The 20,011-nt window shown below is 33.4% G+C and overlaps 2 protein-coding genes across 4 annotated transcripts; both read right to left on the minus strand.

Moving 5' to 3' along the window:
• Nucleotides 1–6,469: 6,469 nt before the first annotated feature.
• Nucleotides 6,470–9,830, minus strand: LOC107032708 (ADP-glucose phosphorylase). Its single transcript, XM_015234288.2, has 3 exons — nucleotides 9,262–9,830; nucleotides 7,251–7,541; nucleotides 6,470–6,905 (listed from the first exon to the last, which is right to left on the minus strand). Exons 1-3 carry the CDS (start codon nucleotides 9,727–9,729, stop codon nucleotides 6,636–6,638), a joined length of 1,029 nt encoding a protein of 342 aa, XP_015089774.1. The 5' UTR covers nucleotides 9,730–9,830; the 3' UTR covers nucleotides 6,470–6,635.
• A 1,832-nt stretch (nucleotides 9,831–11,662) lies between these two features.
• Nucleotides 11,663–19,608, minus strand: LOC107032705 (polyadenylate-binding protein RBP47-like). Of its 3 annotated transcripts, none has more exons than XM_015234282.2 (6): nucleotides 19,187–19,608; nucleotides 15,188–15,683; nucleotides 14,651–14,721; nucleotides 14,445–14,575; nucleotides 13,378–13,474; nucleotides 11,663–12,012 (listed from the first exon to the last, which is right to left on the minus strand). In XM_015234282.2, exons 1-6 carry the CDS (start codon nucleotides 19,496–19,498, stop codon nucleotides 11,845–11,847), a joined length of 1,275 nt encoding a protein of 424 aa, XP_015089768.1. In that variant the 5' UTR covers nucleotides 19,499–19,608; the 3' UTR covers nucleotides 11,663–11,844. The 3 variants fall into 3 exon arrangements, with proteins under 3 accessions (XP_015089768.1, XP_015089769.1, XP_015089770.1); XM_015234283.2 differs by having other exon boundaries at nucleotides 14,651–14,718; nucleotides 19,187–19,607; XM_015234284.2 differs by having other exon boundaries at nucleotides 14,651–14,733; nucleotides 19,187–19,607.
• Between the last annotated feature and the right edge of the window lie 403 nt (nucleotides 19,609–20,011).

Genomic DNA, 20,011 nt, shown 5'->3' on the forward strand with positions numbered 1-20,011 from the left:
CGTGCACCCCCCACCGTACCCCACCCCTCCCTTACTTCTCTTTCCCTAACAACATCCTTGTCCACCATGGTTAACTCTCAATATAAAAAAAATGGAGGTTTTAGTATGACTTTATTTTTTTATTTCTCTTCATGCCTTCTTTCTTATTTTCATTAAAATTAATAGTATTTTATTGAAAAATCTGTATTTTTATTGTGATTCAAATTTTTTCTTTTACTTTACTGTTTATGTTCAATTTGTGAAGAAGAAGGGGTGTGGATCGATGAAGAGGAAGAGAGAAAATATTTAATTAATGGTCTTCATTTGTTCCGGCAAAGAAGATGTGGATAGAGGTCTCCATTTTCTCCGGAAAAATAGACGTAGATGATGATGTCCATTTTTCAATAAAAATGAAGTGTACATTTGGAAAATAATAGTATAGTGATAAGAAGATAAAAAAAAATGGTGTGTATTCTTATGAAAAAATGGTGGAACAAGACCTCATGGTGAAATTTAGAAAGATAGATTTTTTACAAATAATGGAAAAAAGTAGAAGAAAAAATTGAAAAAGTAAAAGAAAAACGTTAATATATTAGTTTCACGATTACACTTTTTATGTCACATCCGCATAAAGTGTCTAAGTGGTTCAAATCCGAGAGGGTATAGATGTTTAATAGTTACAAATCCTAGTTGAGGTGTCTAAGTGAATTATGCAGACAACTTCAAGGGGCCAGACATGACTTAAGCCAATTGGTTTTTGTAAGTTTGTTTGCTCAAATTGTTAAATTAAGAGCATCCAAACGGAGTATAAAATTATGTTAATAATATTGGTTGGTTTAGCAGAAATTATTTGCCTACAATTATACCATTGATTATGAGAATAAATCTCTCAAATAAAATTTGGTATGAGATGAGTTTATTTAACGTGTATACATCAAACGCACAAAGATGGATCCCCAAATGAGGTTGGGGGTAAATGTTAAATTTCCTAACATTAGGGAGAGATATGTGTAGCAGCTGAAAATTATGTGTGGGTGAATTATCTAGATCCTCGTTAAAAAAATGTAAACTTGAAGTTCAAGAGATAATTTATTTGCAAAATGTTGCAAATAATTTGTCAGATGTATTTGCGGACCCAATATTTTAATTAAGTTGCAAATGCTCCAATAAATAGTCCTTGAAGGACAGAGTCTATGGTACGCCAGATGCATGATAGACCAACCAGTTTTAAACATAAAACTCCTTGAGAAATAACAGAAACAAATTAACAAAATGGTCATGATAATGAGGTTAGTGCTTTGAAAGAGCACTATGACATAACACTTCATAAAATCTTGGCAAGGTTTCGGTACCTAAAAATAATGAATTATGAAGAGATCTTGATAAGTTGTGTCGAATTGGAATTGATGTCAAAATGATCATCGACGGTATGTTTGATATGAAGTGGCTCTCAATGCTGAAAATAGTTACGAGGATCTTAAATTTGAATATGTCATATAGTGTGGACAGATAAATGATTAGCCAAATAAAATGCACTATTCAAGTATATTTTGTTTCACTTAGAAAAATGATGTCTTTGAACTTATAGTTCATAGATCAAAATATATGTTAGTGGGGTACAAATGAATCATTGAGCGAAAGTATAACCGTCAGATATAAAGTAGGGTTTGTGCCTCGGGGCGTAAGGGTTTTTGAAAAAGTTCTATCATTATTAAATGGAGATATATTCTCCAGTGGTGGATGTTATGAGACTTGTTTCAATATGGCAATAGATGAAATACTTGTATATTTATAATGAATGATTATTATGTCTAATTAAACAATGAATGTTATATGAAAATCCTTAAAGAATTCAAAAGGTCTTAAAACAATTTCATTGAGTACCAAATGATTTTGAGATTGCTTAACAACAAAAAAAAAATTTAGTCTCATGAAATGATTTAAAATGAAATGTATTAGTCCAATTGGTGCACATATAGATTGTTGGTTTTGCAAATGCTACAAGATTATTGATATAGATAACAAAAGTTATGCGATAGGATTCTCATATTATCATTCAGGTTAGGACAAGAGACTAACAAAGCAAGTGACTTAACACATAGAAGATGTGTGATTTTCTTTGACAAGAAAAGACGAGCTTCAATAAAATTAAAATGATCAATCTCTGAGTCAGAAATGATTTGATTATGTAGATGAGGAATATTTATTTGATTCGCATAAAGTTTAATCGCAAACGGACTATTTATTTACATATGGAGGCACAACAATATCTTGGCATTCAAAGAATCAAACACTAGTAACCACTTCTTCAAATCATGCAGAAATAATATTGATCTATGAATTAAATTGAGAGTGTGTTTGGTTGGAATATAATCATGATCTATCATATTCAGAAAATATGTGATTTTCTTTTGAAAAGAATATTTCAGTCATCATATACGAAAATGATATATAGCTCAATTGAAGAGAAGATACAATCATAGGAGATTGGACAAATATATTTCACCAAAAGTCCTTTTTTCACGCATGATCTTCAACAAAATGATGACATAGACGTTCAAAGATCCATTCAAGTGATAATCTTGTAAACTTATTTACTAAAGATTGCCAACATCAATATTTGAGAAGTTGTGATACAAGACTGGAATACATTGTTTTCGAGATATCAAGTAAGATTTTTATCAGGGGGAGAAAAATACGCATTGTACTCTTTTCCTTAACCGTAAGTTTTTTTTCAAGTAAAAGAACAAATATCTAAATAGAAATATTAACTTAATTGTTTTGAGTTTGGACTCTCTTTAATTTTAAATTTTTATATTATATTATATTTTTAATTAATGGCCTACGGGCTGATCCTACCGATATTTTTCAAGCCCCACAAATCAGCAGGCTTATTCAGGCTGGGCTAAAAAACTCTTTTCTTAAATGGGCTCTAAAAATCGTAGCTCAGCCCTATTAAATTTCGGGTTAGGCTAGGCTGGCCCAACAGGCCTAGCCCATTTTGACGGCTCTAGTAATTATTTCAAACTATTGATGTATTTTTATAATTTTGTGTTATTATATTATTGTAATCAAAGTTAAATTAGATTACAATAATTTGATATTTTTAACAAAAAAAATAGATATACAAAAATTATATTAAAAGTACTATAAAGTGCAATTTTTGCATATTTAATATGATAAAAAAATACATCTTAAAATGTTAGTCAAATTTATTATAGTTTTACTTTAAAAATGAAAATCGTTACAATTAATAGTGAACGAAAAAAGCAAAAAAGAAAAAGATTTATATATGATTTATTGAGATCTTCCGTTTTTAAATAGATTTTGAGGAGTCAATCACACAAATCATAAGTAAATTTGTTAGTAAATCTAACAAAATATTGAAAGCGAAATACATTTATGAATTAAATAACAGTTAAGCTCTAGCTAAAAATTTAAGTAGGAAAACTTCAGTTAATGAGATTGAATTTCTATCTAAAGTCAGTTATTTCTAAAATTTTCTCCTAACTTTATATTTATAATTTTCTTAGAATAGTTCAATGCATTAAACACAATAACAGAAGAAGCATGCGAATGAAGAGGCATAACTGCAAAATTGATATACATGCTTACAAATTAAAAAATAATGAGTATTAACGATAAAAATATATTGTAATTCTTCTCTAGGTAGATACTACGATACATTATCATAATTCAAATGTCATTTTTATCTTTAATAGGTAATTGAATATTTTTTTATCAAACATATACGACATCTTTGAATATACAATATATGTTTGGCTTAAATATTAATTTACCTCATTCACTATTCTTAGAATGATTGATTCACCTTTGGGTAAATTTTTATGTTCTAACATTAGTGAAAGTCAATTTATCTATTTATTTTTTATATAGTCATTTCATCAACTTTCATAGATAGATAAATGACAATTTTATAAATGCATGTTTTTCTTAACCATACTAGTTTGACCACTTTGGTGACTAACAAACTATATAGATATGCATACATAATATCATAAAATTTTGTGCACGTGAATACTTTTAGCATATTTTTTTCTTGACCATACTAGTTTGGCCTCTTTGATGATTGACAAACTATATAAATACAAATGCATACATAATATCGGAAAATTTTGTGCATGTGAATAATTTTATACATTTTAGTTTGACCACTTTTGTGACTGACAAACTATAGAAACATAATACATGCATTAGGTTGAAAAACCAGACTCATTCTCCCTCGGAATATTGGATATGCCAATAAATAATGAATTGTGCTAACCCACATATGCCAAGTGATCATAAATATTATAGGTGTAAAAGTTATTTTTTCTAGTTTGGTCTCTTTAGTTACTAACAAACTATATTACATTAACTATAACATATTATTTATTGCTTAATATAACAACCACTTTAATTTATCGAACAATCTTAAATAAAACATAATTATTAATTTATATAGGGGAAGTGAGCAGTGATTATTCTTTATTACCCTACCAAGGTTGATGGCTTGATGTGGCTATATAGTTTATGAAGATTGTTCATTCTAACAATTCATGCTCTGATACCAAATGTAAGATTAATTAAATACTTTAATATATATTAGAATCTTGAACACAATATATATTATCACAGAGAAAAGCGAAAGTGTTAGTTGTAAATTGGTTTACCTCCTTGCCCTAGCCTTACGTTACCACAACTGTTGGCTATGAAATTATTGTAACAAATATGTGATTACCCTAATGGGTGTAGGGAGGACCAATTTATAGAGGTTAAGACCTAATCTGGTACATCTATTCAGTTTCGGCTCTTGCCTATGATTTTTTGGGTCACTGCCTTAGGCCCCCAATTTTTATTTTTTTATTTTTTTTTTTTGGGGGGGGGGGAGCCTCAAATTTCGATAAATAAAAAATCATGTTTAATTTTTTCATGAAAACATTAATAATTCATAATAAAAAGTATATATATATATATATACATATATATATATATTTTTTTATTATTATTATTATTTTTTTTTTCTTTGATAACACTCACATTTTTTAAAAATCTTTTTTAACTCCTTATGCACTATATTTTTTCAAATCTTTGACAGTTAAAGTTATATTCTGTCAAAAATATGAATCAACAGCTGAAAAGTGTTGAACAAAGTAAATTACAAATATTCTTTTATTTTTTATAATTTTTATATTAAAGTAGGATATATCAAGTTATCAACTTTTTGAATCAGATTCTATAATTCTAACTTTGATCAAATTTATCAATTTATTACTTATAGAACTATATTTTCAATTCATATCATAATTTTCTCAATAAAATGATGTTTTCAATGTTGAATTGATAAAATCTTGCTTAAAAATAATATTTTAAAAAAGTATTTGAAAAAATCATTTATAGAAAAGATATTAAGTAATAATTTACTATTAAAATTTTTAGAAAAATAAATAAATACAAATAATTTTAAAAAAAAATTAGGCCTCTAATTAAAATTTCGCTTTAGGGCTCGAATTATGTTGAGCCGCCCCTGCATCTATTAAGTAACCAATGTACTAATGAAATTTATTATTAATTAAATATTATTTATGGTATTACTTGGAGTACAAGTAAACTTGGGCTATAAATAAAAATAAGTAATGAATCTTACATTTAGAACCATTGAATCGTAGTACAGGTTTCCATGAGTTAAGAGTTGACAACAATCTGAAAATGGAAAACTGAGTCTGAAAAGTCATGTCAATAATTCGTTGTAGCGAAGATAAAAAAAATAGTGATTCACGATTTTAAGTCAATTTTTCGTCTAGTCTTAGTCATAACTTAGAATATTTTACCAGTGAACCAGAGACGACTTTTCTAAGGCTTAGGGTTTTTTTCTCTCTTGAGATAAGCACTTCTCTTTCATCTTTTCACTCCATAAATTCAATTTCAAGGATCAAATGGTATGTTTTTCATAAGATTTTATGGGGTGAATCCTTAGGACTATTATTTTTGTGGAACAGCATATTATGCAATATAATTATTTGTGCGTGTTTTCAATTCTAGATCATTAAATTCTATCTTCTAGTGGAATTATGAACGTAATATTTAACAACGATATTGAAGAACCTAGAAGCCCCACAAAAGTGGATTCTTTGAGTATATGAATCGCTCAAAAGAGGTTAATGGGGTTATAATTTCATGATGGAATTGTTATTTTGTGAAAACCTCTGATCTAATGAAATAATCATAAACTAATAGTTTGACCCTCTAAAAAGGGTGAAATTAGGTGGATTTGAATATTCAAGACCTTAGTTTGATACGATACATGAATAAAGTATCATTATATTTAGAGAAAAGACATGCAATCACCACTAAAATTGTTCTAGATTTTCAAAAAGACACCTTAACTTTGTAAACACTGTATCACCCCACAAAAGTTTTGAATAACTTTGCAAATGAATGAGGAAAGATGCAAAGCAAGAACAAGTTAAAAGAAATAGAAATGGTCAGATTGAAGGAAGAAATGGAAAGTGAAACTAAATGAAGGAAGAGGTACAAATAACAATGATTGAAACAAGGCACCATTAAAACAACATTTGATGGATTCACATCCTCTTATTTTCTTAGCTACCGTATCAAAAGATAATACATACATAATTAGATTTGATATATTTCCTCTAAATATTGTTATTAGAGATTCTCACATCCCTTAGAATTTTGGCAGCATCCTCTGGGAAAACAGGATTTATGTAACATCCCGTTGCTATCTCGAATCCACCAACTCCACTCAAATGGGGAGCGATTTGTAAAAACCAGTGTGTAGAAGGTGCATTTGAGGGGTCATCCTGAAATGGGGAAGAATGAATCAGAAGATTGAATGGCGGATTGTTCAACTGCAAAGACATCTTCAAAAGCATGAGTTTCAACAACCCTCCAAGATCAACTGCCTGCATATTTGAATGGTAAAACATTAGACAAGCTATTCTACTGAGTGGTTGTCGAGAAAGAAAAAGAATTTGAAAATTAGTATGACCAAGAACATTGTAATCTTTTTCGTGAATCAGTTTCCACCTCCTCAGCCACATATGCTAGGTGATCTCTTTTTTCTTTTCACTAATCAGCAATTCTACTTGAAAAATGACAACACTTTCATGGTTAACTTGACAGAAGTCGTAATCCATTAAGGTTGTAAGTTTCTCATGTAGAATTTGCAGATAACTGACATTTGACTACTGTAATTTCACTTCATTCTCTCATGAAAACAAACCATGGATCAAAGAGCCTTCCATTACCTTCTCACTATCTATTTCATGAAAATGAGAAGAGTGATCACGAGGAATTGTCCAAATCTCAAAAGCAAAAGTTGCAGCGAAGGGAACCAGTGATATGAAATGGGCTGATTCAGCAATTAACAATTCATTTGGTTGAATATCACACAGGCTGCATTTTCCAGTCTGCTTGTAGTATTCCATCATGCTGTCGAGACGGGCAGAAACTGTTGGAGGAACAATGGGAAGAGCAATCATCTGGCTGTGAGAATGGCTCATCGAAGCACCAGCAGAGGCTCCATGGTTTTTGAACATCTTCAAAAGTCAGTGAGTGAATCAATATTATATAGTGCAGTAGCCTTTGATGGGACAAACGTGCTGACTACGAACAAACCATTAGTATTCAGCAAGAAAGAGGAAAAAACAATAGATGTTGTTTCATGCTGCAGATCCTTAGCTCATATTCGACAACAACAACAACATACCCAATGTAATCCCTAGATGGGGTCAGGGGAGGGTAGTTTGTACGTAGACCTTACTCCTACCTCGCGAAGGTAGAGATTGTTTCCAAAAGACCCTCACCTCATGTAACACATATCAAAGCAGTTTGGAAAAAAAATACAAAAGTAAAGAGGACATAACAATAATAGGGAAGGCATAACATGGCATTCAGAAGATAAGGAACTGATAAGGAAACAATGAAAAACTTGACTTTAGAACCACCTTGCATCTAGATGCTGAACATTGTGAAAAAACAGAAAGTCACCCGATTGCCTTATGAAACTTAACTTGGGTGATTGTGCTGGAATCATCCCAACATAATGCTCGAATTGGTATGAAGAAAGATGAATGTGAAGACTGTCAGCCTAGCTGACAATTGCCAGCAGGCTGTCATACTGCTTCAGTACTACTAAATCTCCATTGTGCTCATTCATCTCTAGTTTCATGATAATTTATCAGTTCTCTTGCATAGATTTGGATGACAAGCAGATTATCAATAACTGACTAACTTAGGAGTTCATATTTTAGAGAACTCAGCGAACGGGTATCAAATACGTAAGTATGAGAAGCTAACAAAGAGAACATACCCGTTCTCAAAAATGAATTGTAGTTTGGAAGCTCAACTTGATACCAAAAATATGCAACATTATTTACAAGTTTCAAGTGTTGTTTCATTAAATAGTTCAAAATTGTCAGTCCAATGTGATATTTTAGCTATTTACCCTATCAAACAAACTTCATTCAAACATTGCTTTTCTCCTGTCACTATAAATACAAACGCAAAACAATCTACCGTGCCAATCAACCAGTTCACAAAAAATGGATGGAGAGTTACGTATCACAAGCCCCTGCTCGGATTAGCATAGTTTACCTCTTAAGTACTTCACCTTAATACTTATTAAGAAACTGTTTTAATTGTAATGATATCCCTCAAGGGATTGATAGACAACGAAATTTTTAGAACTCGTATGGAAAGTATACACTAACTAACCATGAACTGCTAATAACTTAATCCAACAAAAACGTCTATTCATAATTGGTCCAGTATTTTAGCAAGTCAGTCTGGTCAAAAGCAAGAAGATTGAAACATTTAGAATAGATTGTTTGTTAAGATGAAAAGAAAAATACATTGTCCAACCTCTCTCTGTTATACGCAGTAAAATCATTTCGTTTGCATACCCAAGGCAATACAGAAAATGAAAACTAGCAGAACTAAATAGATTAACAAATATGGCTAATCAGAGTTGTAAGGTTAAAAGTCAAATTTAAACAAAAAGGAATTTCATATGAGGAAGATCAATTGATTCATCACAAAACAAGAAAGTGATTCTAAACTCTATTTATTATCATATCACAAAGGTACTTTCGATACCTTTCAATGCAATTACAACTAGTTTTCTATTTTTATGTAGTTTTCAGTGCATTTATTTAAACTTCATACAAAAAACAAGGAATGAATATACAAATCAACTAAAAAGTAGACAAATTGATTTCAAAACTAATCACGCATTTTGAAATGGGATCAGACTAAAACCTGAACATACTTGATAGAATCACAACTTCGAAGCTGCTCGATCCTCTTCTTACAAGCTAGCAGAACCTCCCCAACTTGAGCCGGAGAAAGATCACTCAAATTTACTGAATGAACCGGCGATTCAATAACCACATCGTGAAACCCGAATCCACTAACCGCTATGTCACCGACTAGAGAAACTGGATTTTGGAAATCCAACTCTCTGCTGACTGCCGGATAAAGGTTCTGGATAACTCTGATTTTCCAATCGTTGGTGGAATCTGCTGGCACACGGAATATCTCCGGCGCACACTCGTGCTCGTGGCCGGCGCAAAATGGGCATTCTGTTTGATTGTTCGGTTGTGGATTCGATTTGGCCTTGAAGTCGGACGGTCGGCGCGATCTCGCCGGAGAGAACAGTACCCACCGGTTGTGGATTTTGTCTTTCCGGATTTCGGGGCTGCGATTTGGCGTTTCTGCCTCCGCCATTTTAGTTTCGGGGTTCGATCTAATTTGGGGTGAGGATTTGTACTAGTGGAAAAGTTCACACTGTCACAAATATTCGGATCATTTGGCGCTGAATTTTTATAATTTAAAGAGATAATACTATGATATTTTGTTTTAAGTATTAAATTGATAAAAACGAACAATTTGAAGTTTTTCTGTTTTTGCTATTAATCCTATTATATTCTTTTTTTTCTTCTAGTTTCTCCCAGATTATTATTTCTTAGATTCCTAATTACTTGTCACGCTTTTGAATTAACATATCTATTACAAAATAAATAATTAATATAGTAAGTGAAGTAAATGAAATAAAAATTCCAAAAGGTTCTACCTTTTTCAAAGTAATAAACTGAGATTTGAGGTAAAAGAAAATTATCTAGTTTGTCAAAATTGATAAGTAATTAAGAACAACTAAAAAGGAAATATGAACAAGTAATAAGAAATAGAAAAAGTATTTATAAAAGGTAAGAAACATGATAAGTTAGTGTCTGAAATAGAGAAAGTATTTATAAAAGGTAAAAAACATGATAAGATAGTTTGAGACACGTGAAAAAAATAAATATGCAATAGTCAGATATCATCGTAGGAAATGAGTTTACTTCACTTTGGAAAATAAGATCGGACAGGGATATAGCATCTAAAGGAAGATGAGATTAGTAATTAGAAGATTTGCTCTAAAAATAACGCCAAACGTTAATTTTTTTATAAGTAATTAAATTCTAAGTATATAGTAAGAGGGAAATGATTGTCGATCATTACAATCCCTATCATAATTCACTCCTATAGAATGGGCTTGGCCTTCATATTGGAAGGGGTTCCATTCTAAGCTTTACAACTACTAGTTCAGACTACTTGGAAAATATCAAGATTCTTGTTTATTTTTTTCTATCAATCTTTTGCTATTCTTCAGAGCAAAAGCTACTCCAAAATCATCTTCATCAGATATTCCTCCTCCGAGATCAGACTTTATTTACTCATAGTTACTTTGATTCATACGATCATTACTTCAGTCAATTCAATCCGCGTGTTCTCTAAATTACAATTATACCTATTTTGGAGTTGACGTGACCGTGGGGCTAAGAACAATTGTGATTTTATATTGATTCTGATTGTTCATTGCTAAATATTTTGCATTTATGAAGCTGAAGAATCAACTGATTAAATGGCTCATCAGAAATAATGGAAGAGAGACCAATGCCAACAACGACCCCCTCTTGCATTATCCCAACGATCACGAAGTTTAGGCAACTGTCTCAACATTCCAGAAGGGACCTTTGCTCAAACAATGATACAAAATTGTTTGATTTTTCATCAAGAACAACCTCCATTTATCCAGACTCCAGAGTAATAGAGGTTTGTTTGAAGGACCCTTAGACCTAGCAAATGCCATTATCCTATCAGCTTCTTTCAACCATTGTTGGTGGCCCTATATACCCGGGCGAATATTCAGGTTGTACAAAGATCAAGAAGCTCACCAGAGAGAAAATCATTTTGTTTGTTGGCTAAAAGGAGTCAAGGGAAAACTGGTTCTTGAACTTTGGATGAAATTCTCTTACCTTACCAAAATTACTAAAAGAATCATGCTGTTGTCGCATTAGCCCAGACTACCACAAGTAATAATAGTAAGCATCTCTTAGAACAGAATATTTCTAGCTCGAATTGAATCTCTATTTCTCCTCTTGCCTACCCAACTGAAGTTGTTAAATTTCCGCTAAAGTTGGTTCTCCCCAAACAAAGACAACTATAACCAACCAAATTCCTTGTCTATGTCAATCCTAATGGATCAACCTGCCACAGTACATGTCACTGTTGCTATCATATTTGTGTTTGCGCGCACACAAATTCCATTACTCCTTTGATGACTTTACAAAGTCGACCTAAGATAAAATGCTGAGCAGAGACAAAATAACAGAGAAGGAAATGGAAACATGAGACAAATAAGTTTAGCAACCATCAAAGCATAACAGAAATCCTGTCACAAATCCTCGTCAACCAGTATTAACCTGTAAACCAATTTAAATCACCCCCAAATATAAACTTCAAAAAGAAAAAAATAATTTTTATCCAAACTCCTAACTAAATGGCACAATCAACTATAGTTCAGCTAACTGATTGCTCATGATTCCCATATCCATTGGAGGATGCCCCATGAGCTGCTCCAGCACCATACATGGAATCTTGGCTCTGCGATGCACCATACCCATAACCACCATAATTCTGCCTTCCATAATAACCCCCACTCCATTGACTACCAGAGTCTGTTCTAAACTGCAAAAACAGAGCAAGTATAAGTTTGTATTATATAGCAAATATTTTATAAGCTTCACTGGGTGTCTGTTTGGGGGAAAGAAGAATGTTTTCTACAGGCTACAGCGAATGATTTCTTGGAATCATGTTCTTACTTGTTTCACAGTATTTGGCTAATTTGAGCGGTTCCACTAAATACTTTCTTGCGTTTAATTGGTTAGTACTCTCTCTATCGTTATTTATGTGATGCACTCAACTTTTGTCTGTATCAAAAACAATTATACCTTTTTATTTTAAAAAATAATATTTTCTTCTCAGCTTGACACCCACTTCAGAACCAACCTTTTACAAGTACGACAAATCTTATTCTACTCTCAATTAGATCATCTATAGCTACACAAACATGCATAGTTTATTCTGGACCACAAGTTCCAAAAGTCTTTCTTTCTAAAATTTTGTGCCCAATCAAAGTGTATCACATAAATCGGGAAGGAGAAAATAATTATTTTCTCACAGAACTTAAGTGAGAGACTATATATAATCAAGTCAACTGTGGTTTACCAAAGGTTTTGTAGTATTTCATAATATTAAAATTGTATTTTTCATTCTAAGAAAAAAAAGGATAACCTAGAGCAATAGAAGAAGGAAATTCAAAATAAGGACGGAGAAGTTAAAAGAATGAAGGGGCACGACATGTGTGGAGGTTCTCAGTCTAGTGGTATAGGGTGTGATTGATGGTATACCTAGGCCTCTTGATAATGGAGTCATTCTCCATTCTTTCTAGCCTGCTTGCAACTATCTATTTGCACAACTCTAGTGACTCCTACTTGTGCCCTTGAAAATCGACCCCAAACATTTTCCCTCTCTTGTTCGGTTGCACAAAATACTTAGTCTAAAGAAATGTTTTCAAAAAATAAGTGGAAAATCACTTCCCATGACCCAAGGAAAAAAATTTCCAGCTATAAACTAGATCTGAAATCCAATATAGGTCAACTACTAAAAAAGTGCATAAACCATGTCACTCTTGAGCTCTAAATGTTTCAATTACTTCATAGCGGGGAAATCCAAGAGTAATATACTAATATAAGTCGGTCGTTATTTTTTATTTTTTCTGCATTATCAACAGAGGAATACTCCAGCAGTAGTCCAGTAATACTTACAAAACAAAGATCACAGAACTGTAAAAACTAGCCTTCTATAATCTTATAAGTCGTTATTACAGCACATCCTCCAGAACCAGTGAGATTACGTAGAAGAAAGCATCCAATGTAGTCAATAAGGAAAGGTAAGACACCAAATAAATTCTAAATTCATTTGGTTACACCATTAAAAATTGATTTATCAATGGACAGCTTACTATTAAAAAAAAATCGGTTTGGTACATACCTGCTTGTTTGCTGGATTGCGACCCCAGGAAAGACGAACTGTCTGAGCTCCAATAACTGTTCCATTCAATTTTTCTATTGCATCCTCTGCTGCACTCCTATGGAACATAACACGCGAGTAGGTTACGCAACATCAACACTACGTCCATCCAGTGATGATGACAGAAAATACCTCAAGGGTGTTCAAGATTTAATATATACATATACAAAGTAATATTTGACCTATACACACAGTATAATTTTCTGGCGAAGGGTGTTCAACTGACCATCCCCTGCCTCCATAGAAACAGCAGTAACAACAAAAAATTGACTATATACATCACTTTAGTTTATCTGTGAGTTCATGCAGCAAGTTCATTTTCAACCGTTGGCTAGGTTTTGATAATATGATTAGTTGATTACCTCTACAGGTGATTCCAAGTTGGTTATAAATGACATATTTTACTAGAAGGCCACTTCATAGCCCAGAGGAAGAGTTCTTCTGGATTTAGAAATCATATTTTCCTTCCATTCAAGCACGATAAAATCAGTACATTAGAATTTTCCATTTTGAAACAATTCAAATTTAGTAACCAAGATATATTCCTTCATCAATCTGTGGACCTCTCTTTCTTTCTCAGAAATACAGTTGCTAGGTAACAGGAAAACATCTTGTTGTTATGATCAGTATGTTACCCTGATAACTGTGGTTGCAGATTCTCAAGTAACAACAATAAACCCAGTGTAGTCCCATAAGAGGGGTCGGGAGAGAGTAGAGTCTGCAAAGACCTTACCTCTACCTCGAGGAGGTAGAGAGATGTTGCATACTCTCAAGTATCACAAATAAAGCCAAACCAAACACTAAGAAAATACTAAACTAGTACCAGCCTAAAAGCTCCAACCATTTTCATCCATGATAGTTACGTAGGTTCTATCAAATCAGACCAAATAAAGGTAACTCGAAGACTTCAATCTGTCCCCACTATTCCTGTGTCGTGACAGTCACTTCTCCTCATTGCCTTGTATACCAATACATTGCACTTAATTTCTAAATATCAGTTATTCATGTATAGCAATATCGCACATTACCTTTCTGAAAATTGTACAAAACCACATCCTTTTCCAGCTGGAATTTTCACAGAAACAACATTGCCAAACTGGCTAAATGACTGCCTGAGTTCTTCATCAGTAACTTCCGAGTCAAGTCCTCCCACAAAAACCTACACAGTAAATCATAAGTTTGAAAGCTAATTGAGTAACTAGGACCAATTTCCACAAGAGAGAGAAGCACCCACTGTTGTGTTGGATAAATCACTATCAGTCTGGGAAGTCTGGGTTGCAGCACCATTTGATGCATGTCCACCTGCTAATATTACAGCTGAAAAAGAGTGTCAGCAGTTCAACACCTCAAGAAGAAAATGGAAGAATAAGATCCAAAAATTTTGACAACAAAAACAAATGTAGGCACATAGCTAAGTAGTAAGTAGCATAGTTAAACTACCAGAAGAGAGTCAAAACTGTTCAGCCAGGTAAAAGACATAATGCCTCCTCCAAATTAAATATACTATTACATTAATCAGTGATCAAGTTGATTAACTTCCAGAGTTAATGGAAAATTAATACAGTAAAATGGCAATATACGGATAATATGTGAAAGATATATGGTAATGTCCGCATAGTAGAGAAAATGATTAGAATGATCCTGTGGAAAATAGCTCATTCAATAAAGAATGAGGGACTACGAACAACAAGAAATTATGGTAATTTGATTCACTATATTTGGTATAGTATAGTAAATGACTTGCAGCAAAACAGGATACAATATCTTGTACCTTGTGAAGAATATTGTTGCATTGGTGATGGTTTCTTTGGAGTAGCAACACCAATACGCATAGCCCTGCTAGAACAATATATGCCATTCATTTCAGTCATGGCTCGAGACCTCTCACTTTCGTCATCAAACCTAACAAAGCCATAGCCTTTTGAACGACCTGTGTTCGAATCTATTACTACTTTTGCACCTTTCACAGATGGATATCTACTGGAGAATGTGTCACGCAACATTGTATCAGTGACATCAGAGGCCAAATCTCCTACAAAAATCGATAAATCAGACCCGGAGCCAGCACCAGCACCAACATCTGCACGCTTTTCACCAGAGCTAAAGGCTGACCAATTTAGGCGGAAAGGTTGCTCTGCATTTGGCATCATAGTGCCATTGTAGCTCTGTAGGACTTTTTCTGCAGCTTCGTGGGTATTGAACTCAATAAACCCATAACGCTCTGATTGACCAGTCTGCTTATTTCGAATGACCTTCACAGAAATAACCTGCATGTTTTATGATAAGTGATCAACCAAGAGAACTTATGCAGACCATTGTTATTACACTAGCTGATTAAACACCATAAGCCATGCTTGTTTTGACATAGGACCTAGTCCAGAAGTGGTATTTCAGGAGGAATTTTCTACTGTAACTTTTTTATTTATACAAGATCTCTTAAATTGCCTATCAAAACAAATTACTATATGAAATTGCCTCCCACAGTGGTTTTCATTCTCTTAGCATATCTACCACCCATTCTATTGCATGATGTGACAGATCCTTACGTGGCTATACACTCAAAAAAATTCCAATCAATCCCCTCATTTTACCCATCATATACAAGTAGAATAATAAACCCTCACTTTCCTGATATACATAAGACTGTGCTACAAAAAACACATAACATGTACCTAGCACAGCATGTACATCATCTGTGAGGGACAAATTGCACCAAAAAGCTAGCAATGCAATGTATTTGTGTTTAAGACTAAGTATACTTCTACTTATGTATTCAAAAAATTCGTTGTTTTAACTCAAGACATACATTCCCCTAATTGCTCGTGGGATAGTATTCCAAATCTTCTGGAAATTCTCATTGGGCCCCTGTTTTCCCCATCCAAGCAACATGTCTACAGGAGATCATGGTAAGGCCAGCTCAGGGTCGGTTCAATAAGATTGGTGGCCTAAAGCCAAACTCCAATGAAAGGCCTTATTATTATTTTTATTTGAAATATATATTTTTAGTTTTTGAGATGTTAAGTTGTTAATAATTTTCTTAGAAACCATTTAATCTTTCCCGACACATAGTTGATCTTGGGCAATAGAAATTAATTCAAGAAGTTATCAATAGTTTTTTGATGCTTCAATTAACTTGTTGCAACACATGAAACTTCAGAAAAAAGTAAATGTAGAATGTAAATAACCCCAAATTTGCATTCATGATAATGGTTTAGGGGAATTTATTCTCCTTCTCCAAATTTTTTTCAAACAACTACACAAAACTAAAATTTATCTTCTAGGTTTGTAAAATATTTTACCTTTCTACTTTGAAATATTAAATATCTTTCAAAAGAAAAACTAACATACAAATTTATTAATAGTAATAAAAAAATAGAGTTCCACTATAAATGATTGTGGTGGATGGACAAGATCCTCTTCCCTTAAGCAGAGGTATCAGAACCGAGCCTTGAAATAGAAAAATCTTTCTAGAAAGCGTTTCTCCGTGTAATGGGCGTTACCTGACACGACTTCGGATTAATAGAGGGGTCTCAATACTAATACCAATCACCTAAAGAAAAATAAAAAATGAGGCCCAATAAATTTTGGGGCCTAAAGTTGCTTGAGGGGGCTTCACTCTCTAGCGGGCCCTGGACTTGCTCAAGCCAAGTATGGGCTTACTCAAGCCAACATATGAAATTTTAGAAAAAAACAATTGTAGAAAGTATATAACACCAAATTTTGCATTCATGATAAGGTTTTAGGGGAAGTTATTCTCCTTCTACAATTCTAGTTCAAACGATTACATCAATCACAAAACTAAAATTTATCTTCTAGTTTTGTAAGATATTTTACCTTTCTACTTTGAAATATTAAATATCTTTTAAAAGAAAAACTAACCTCTAAATTCATTACTTCAATAAAAAGAATAGGGCCCCACTATAATTGATTGTGGCGGGGTGGACAAGATCCCTGTTTCCATAACAGAGGTATCAAGGTTGAGCCTAAAAAAAAAAAAGAACTTTTACTAAGTGATTCTCCATTTAATGGGCCTTACCTGACATGACTTTGGACTATTTGAGGGGTCTCTATACTAATACTGAACACCTAATGAAAAATAAAAAATGAGGCCCCAAAAATTTTGGGGCCTAAAGCTTCTCTTTAGCGGCTTCACCCTCTAGCCGGCCTTGGGCCTGCTCAAGCCAAGTATGGGCCAACTGAAGCCAATGCATGAAATTTCAGAAAACAGCAATTGTAGAATGTAAATAACCCCAAATTGTGCATTCATGAAAACGGTTTAGAGGAAGCTATTCTCCTTCTCCAATTTTTGTTCAAACAATTACATTAACTATAAAACTTAAATTTATCTTCTAGTTTTGTAATATATTTTACCTTTCTACTTTGAAACATTAAATATCTTTAAAAGAAAAACTAACCTATAAATTAATTACTTCAGTAAAAAAGTAGGGCCCCAGTATAAATGATTGTGGCGGGATGGACAAGATCCCTCTTTCTATAACCAGAGGTATCAGATTGGGTCGAGCCTTGAAATAGAAAAAAAAAATCTAGAAAGTGCTTCTCCATTTAATGGGCCTTACCTGACACAACTTCGGATTAATTGAGGGGGCTCCCCATACCATTACCCAACACCTAAAGAAAAATAATAAATGAGGCCCCAAAATTTTTGGGCCTGAAGCTTCACTTTAGCGGCTTCATCCTCTAGCCGGCCTTGGGCCTGCTCAAGCCTCAAGCCGAGTATGGGCAAAAGCATACACCAAATCTGATTTGTACCTTACAGTGCAAGGTAAGGTGGCGGGCACATGCAGCTCGGAGTACGATAAACTAGTTCTATGCTATTAAACCCCACATGAACACTTTCTCATCATTTTTACCAATTTGCATCCCCAATTATAATCAGGTGTGAATTATTGTCATAAACTGGATATTAAGTTGATAAACAAAACTATAATGAAATTGAAGGTAGTAAAATGTATTTAATTCTTCCAAATCCTAATTATCGTAGAAGCAGCAAGACATTCTTAGTTTTACCGATACGAATAACATGTTCAACTTCTGAGACTCCATTCAAACAGATGGCCAAAAGGGAGGTTGGGGGCGGGAATACCATATAATCCAACGAATCATTCATTAAATCTCAGTCCTTTATTATCCCATCAAATGGAATCTCGTTTCTGGTAACGTCTTGGTCACGGTCAATGGCACATTAAATGGGAAATCATGCAGGTTTTAGAGGTTCACTTCCTAAATTTTCAATCCACTATACCTCAATCTAAAACTAGTCAGAATCCACGTTTTTAACCTTATCCACTCTTCTTTATTCAATCCCACTTCATAACACACAAATATGGTTGAAGCTACATCTCAATTGTCAATCTCAAACAAACCAGGATCAACTTCATGAATCCATTGTTCATTCCACCCTATTTTAGTCCATTTGAAATATACAAGTAACTATACATCAATCTCAAACTAATCGGCATCTCATCACTCATCAGCATCCACCTTATGAATGTTCTTTTCATTCCCTAGAGCTATGAGAGAAACTATATATCAATCCCAACTTATTCAGGATCCGCTTTATCAATTCCAATCAATTCAGGCAAAAGAAACTCTAAATAAGCAAATGTAAGAGAAAGAAACTATATCTCAATGTCAAGCTATTTGGAATCGATCCAGTTTATGAATTCGGCTCTATTCAGATTAATTTCATTGGAAAAGAAACTCTAAATAAACAAATGCAAGCGAAAGAGAGAGGAAAAAAAGAAAAAACCTCTCCAGCTTGAGCGAAGCATGTATGAAGATAACCTTCATCCATCCACTGTTGAAGATCGCCAATCCAGATCGTCCTGTTATCTTCGCTTGCGTTCTGCTGAATCTGAATCATCTGCTGGTGTTGTTGATGATAGTAGGGCATGTACTGCTGACCATACATCATCTGTTGCTGCATTACCATTGCCGCCGCTGGTGGATACTGCTGCATCGCCATCCATTGCTGCTGATACTGCTGCATCGCCATCCACTGCTGCTGCTGTTGCTGCTGCAACTGCTGTTGTTGTTGTTGTTGATTCATGTCCCCATTCATCTTTCCACACTTCCCTCTTTCTCTCTCTTAGTATCAGGAGGGTATGGGTTTTGTTTTAGAGAGAGAGAAAATGAGGCAGGAGAAACAGAGAGAAAGTCGGCTTATGAGCAAATAGAGAGAGATACATATTAGAGGGAATCTAGGGTCAGTCTTCGTGCGTAACGATGCTGAAATATACACCGTTAGATTGAAATTCAAGGGTTTTAGTTTTACCGTAGGCGTTGATAAGGAGTTTGATCCTAGTTAGACCAGGTGAGCAGTGTATGGGGGTGGGTCCGGCCTTTGTCTCACCATAACTTAACTTTGAAGTCAAACATAGATCATATAGAAATGGTAAGAATTATGTAAGTATTAATAGTAAGTATATTAGTATGTATTATTTTATATAAATACTAGTTAGGAAAAGTTTAATGATTTATGTATAATTATTTAATTTTCTATTTGGTAAAAGATAATATATGGGTTCTTTTTATAATTTATATATGTATTCGTTATGAGAATATTTAAATTATA

Source organism: Solanum pennellii, chromosome 10 (assembly GCF_001406875.1).
Source record: "Solanum pennellii chromosome 10, SPENNV200".
Lineage (NCBI taxonomy): Eukaryota > Viridiplantae > Streptophyta > Magnoliopsida > Solanales > Solanaceae > Solanum > Solanum pennellii.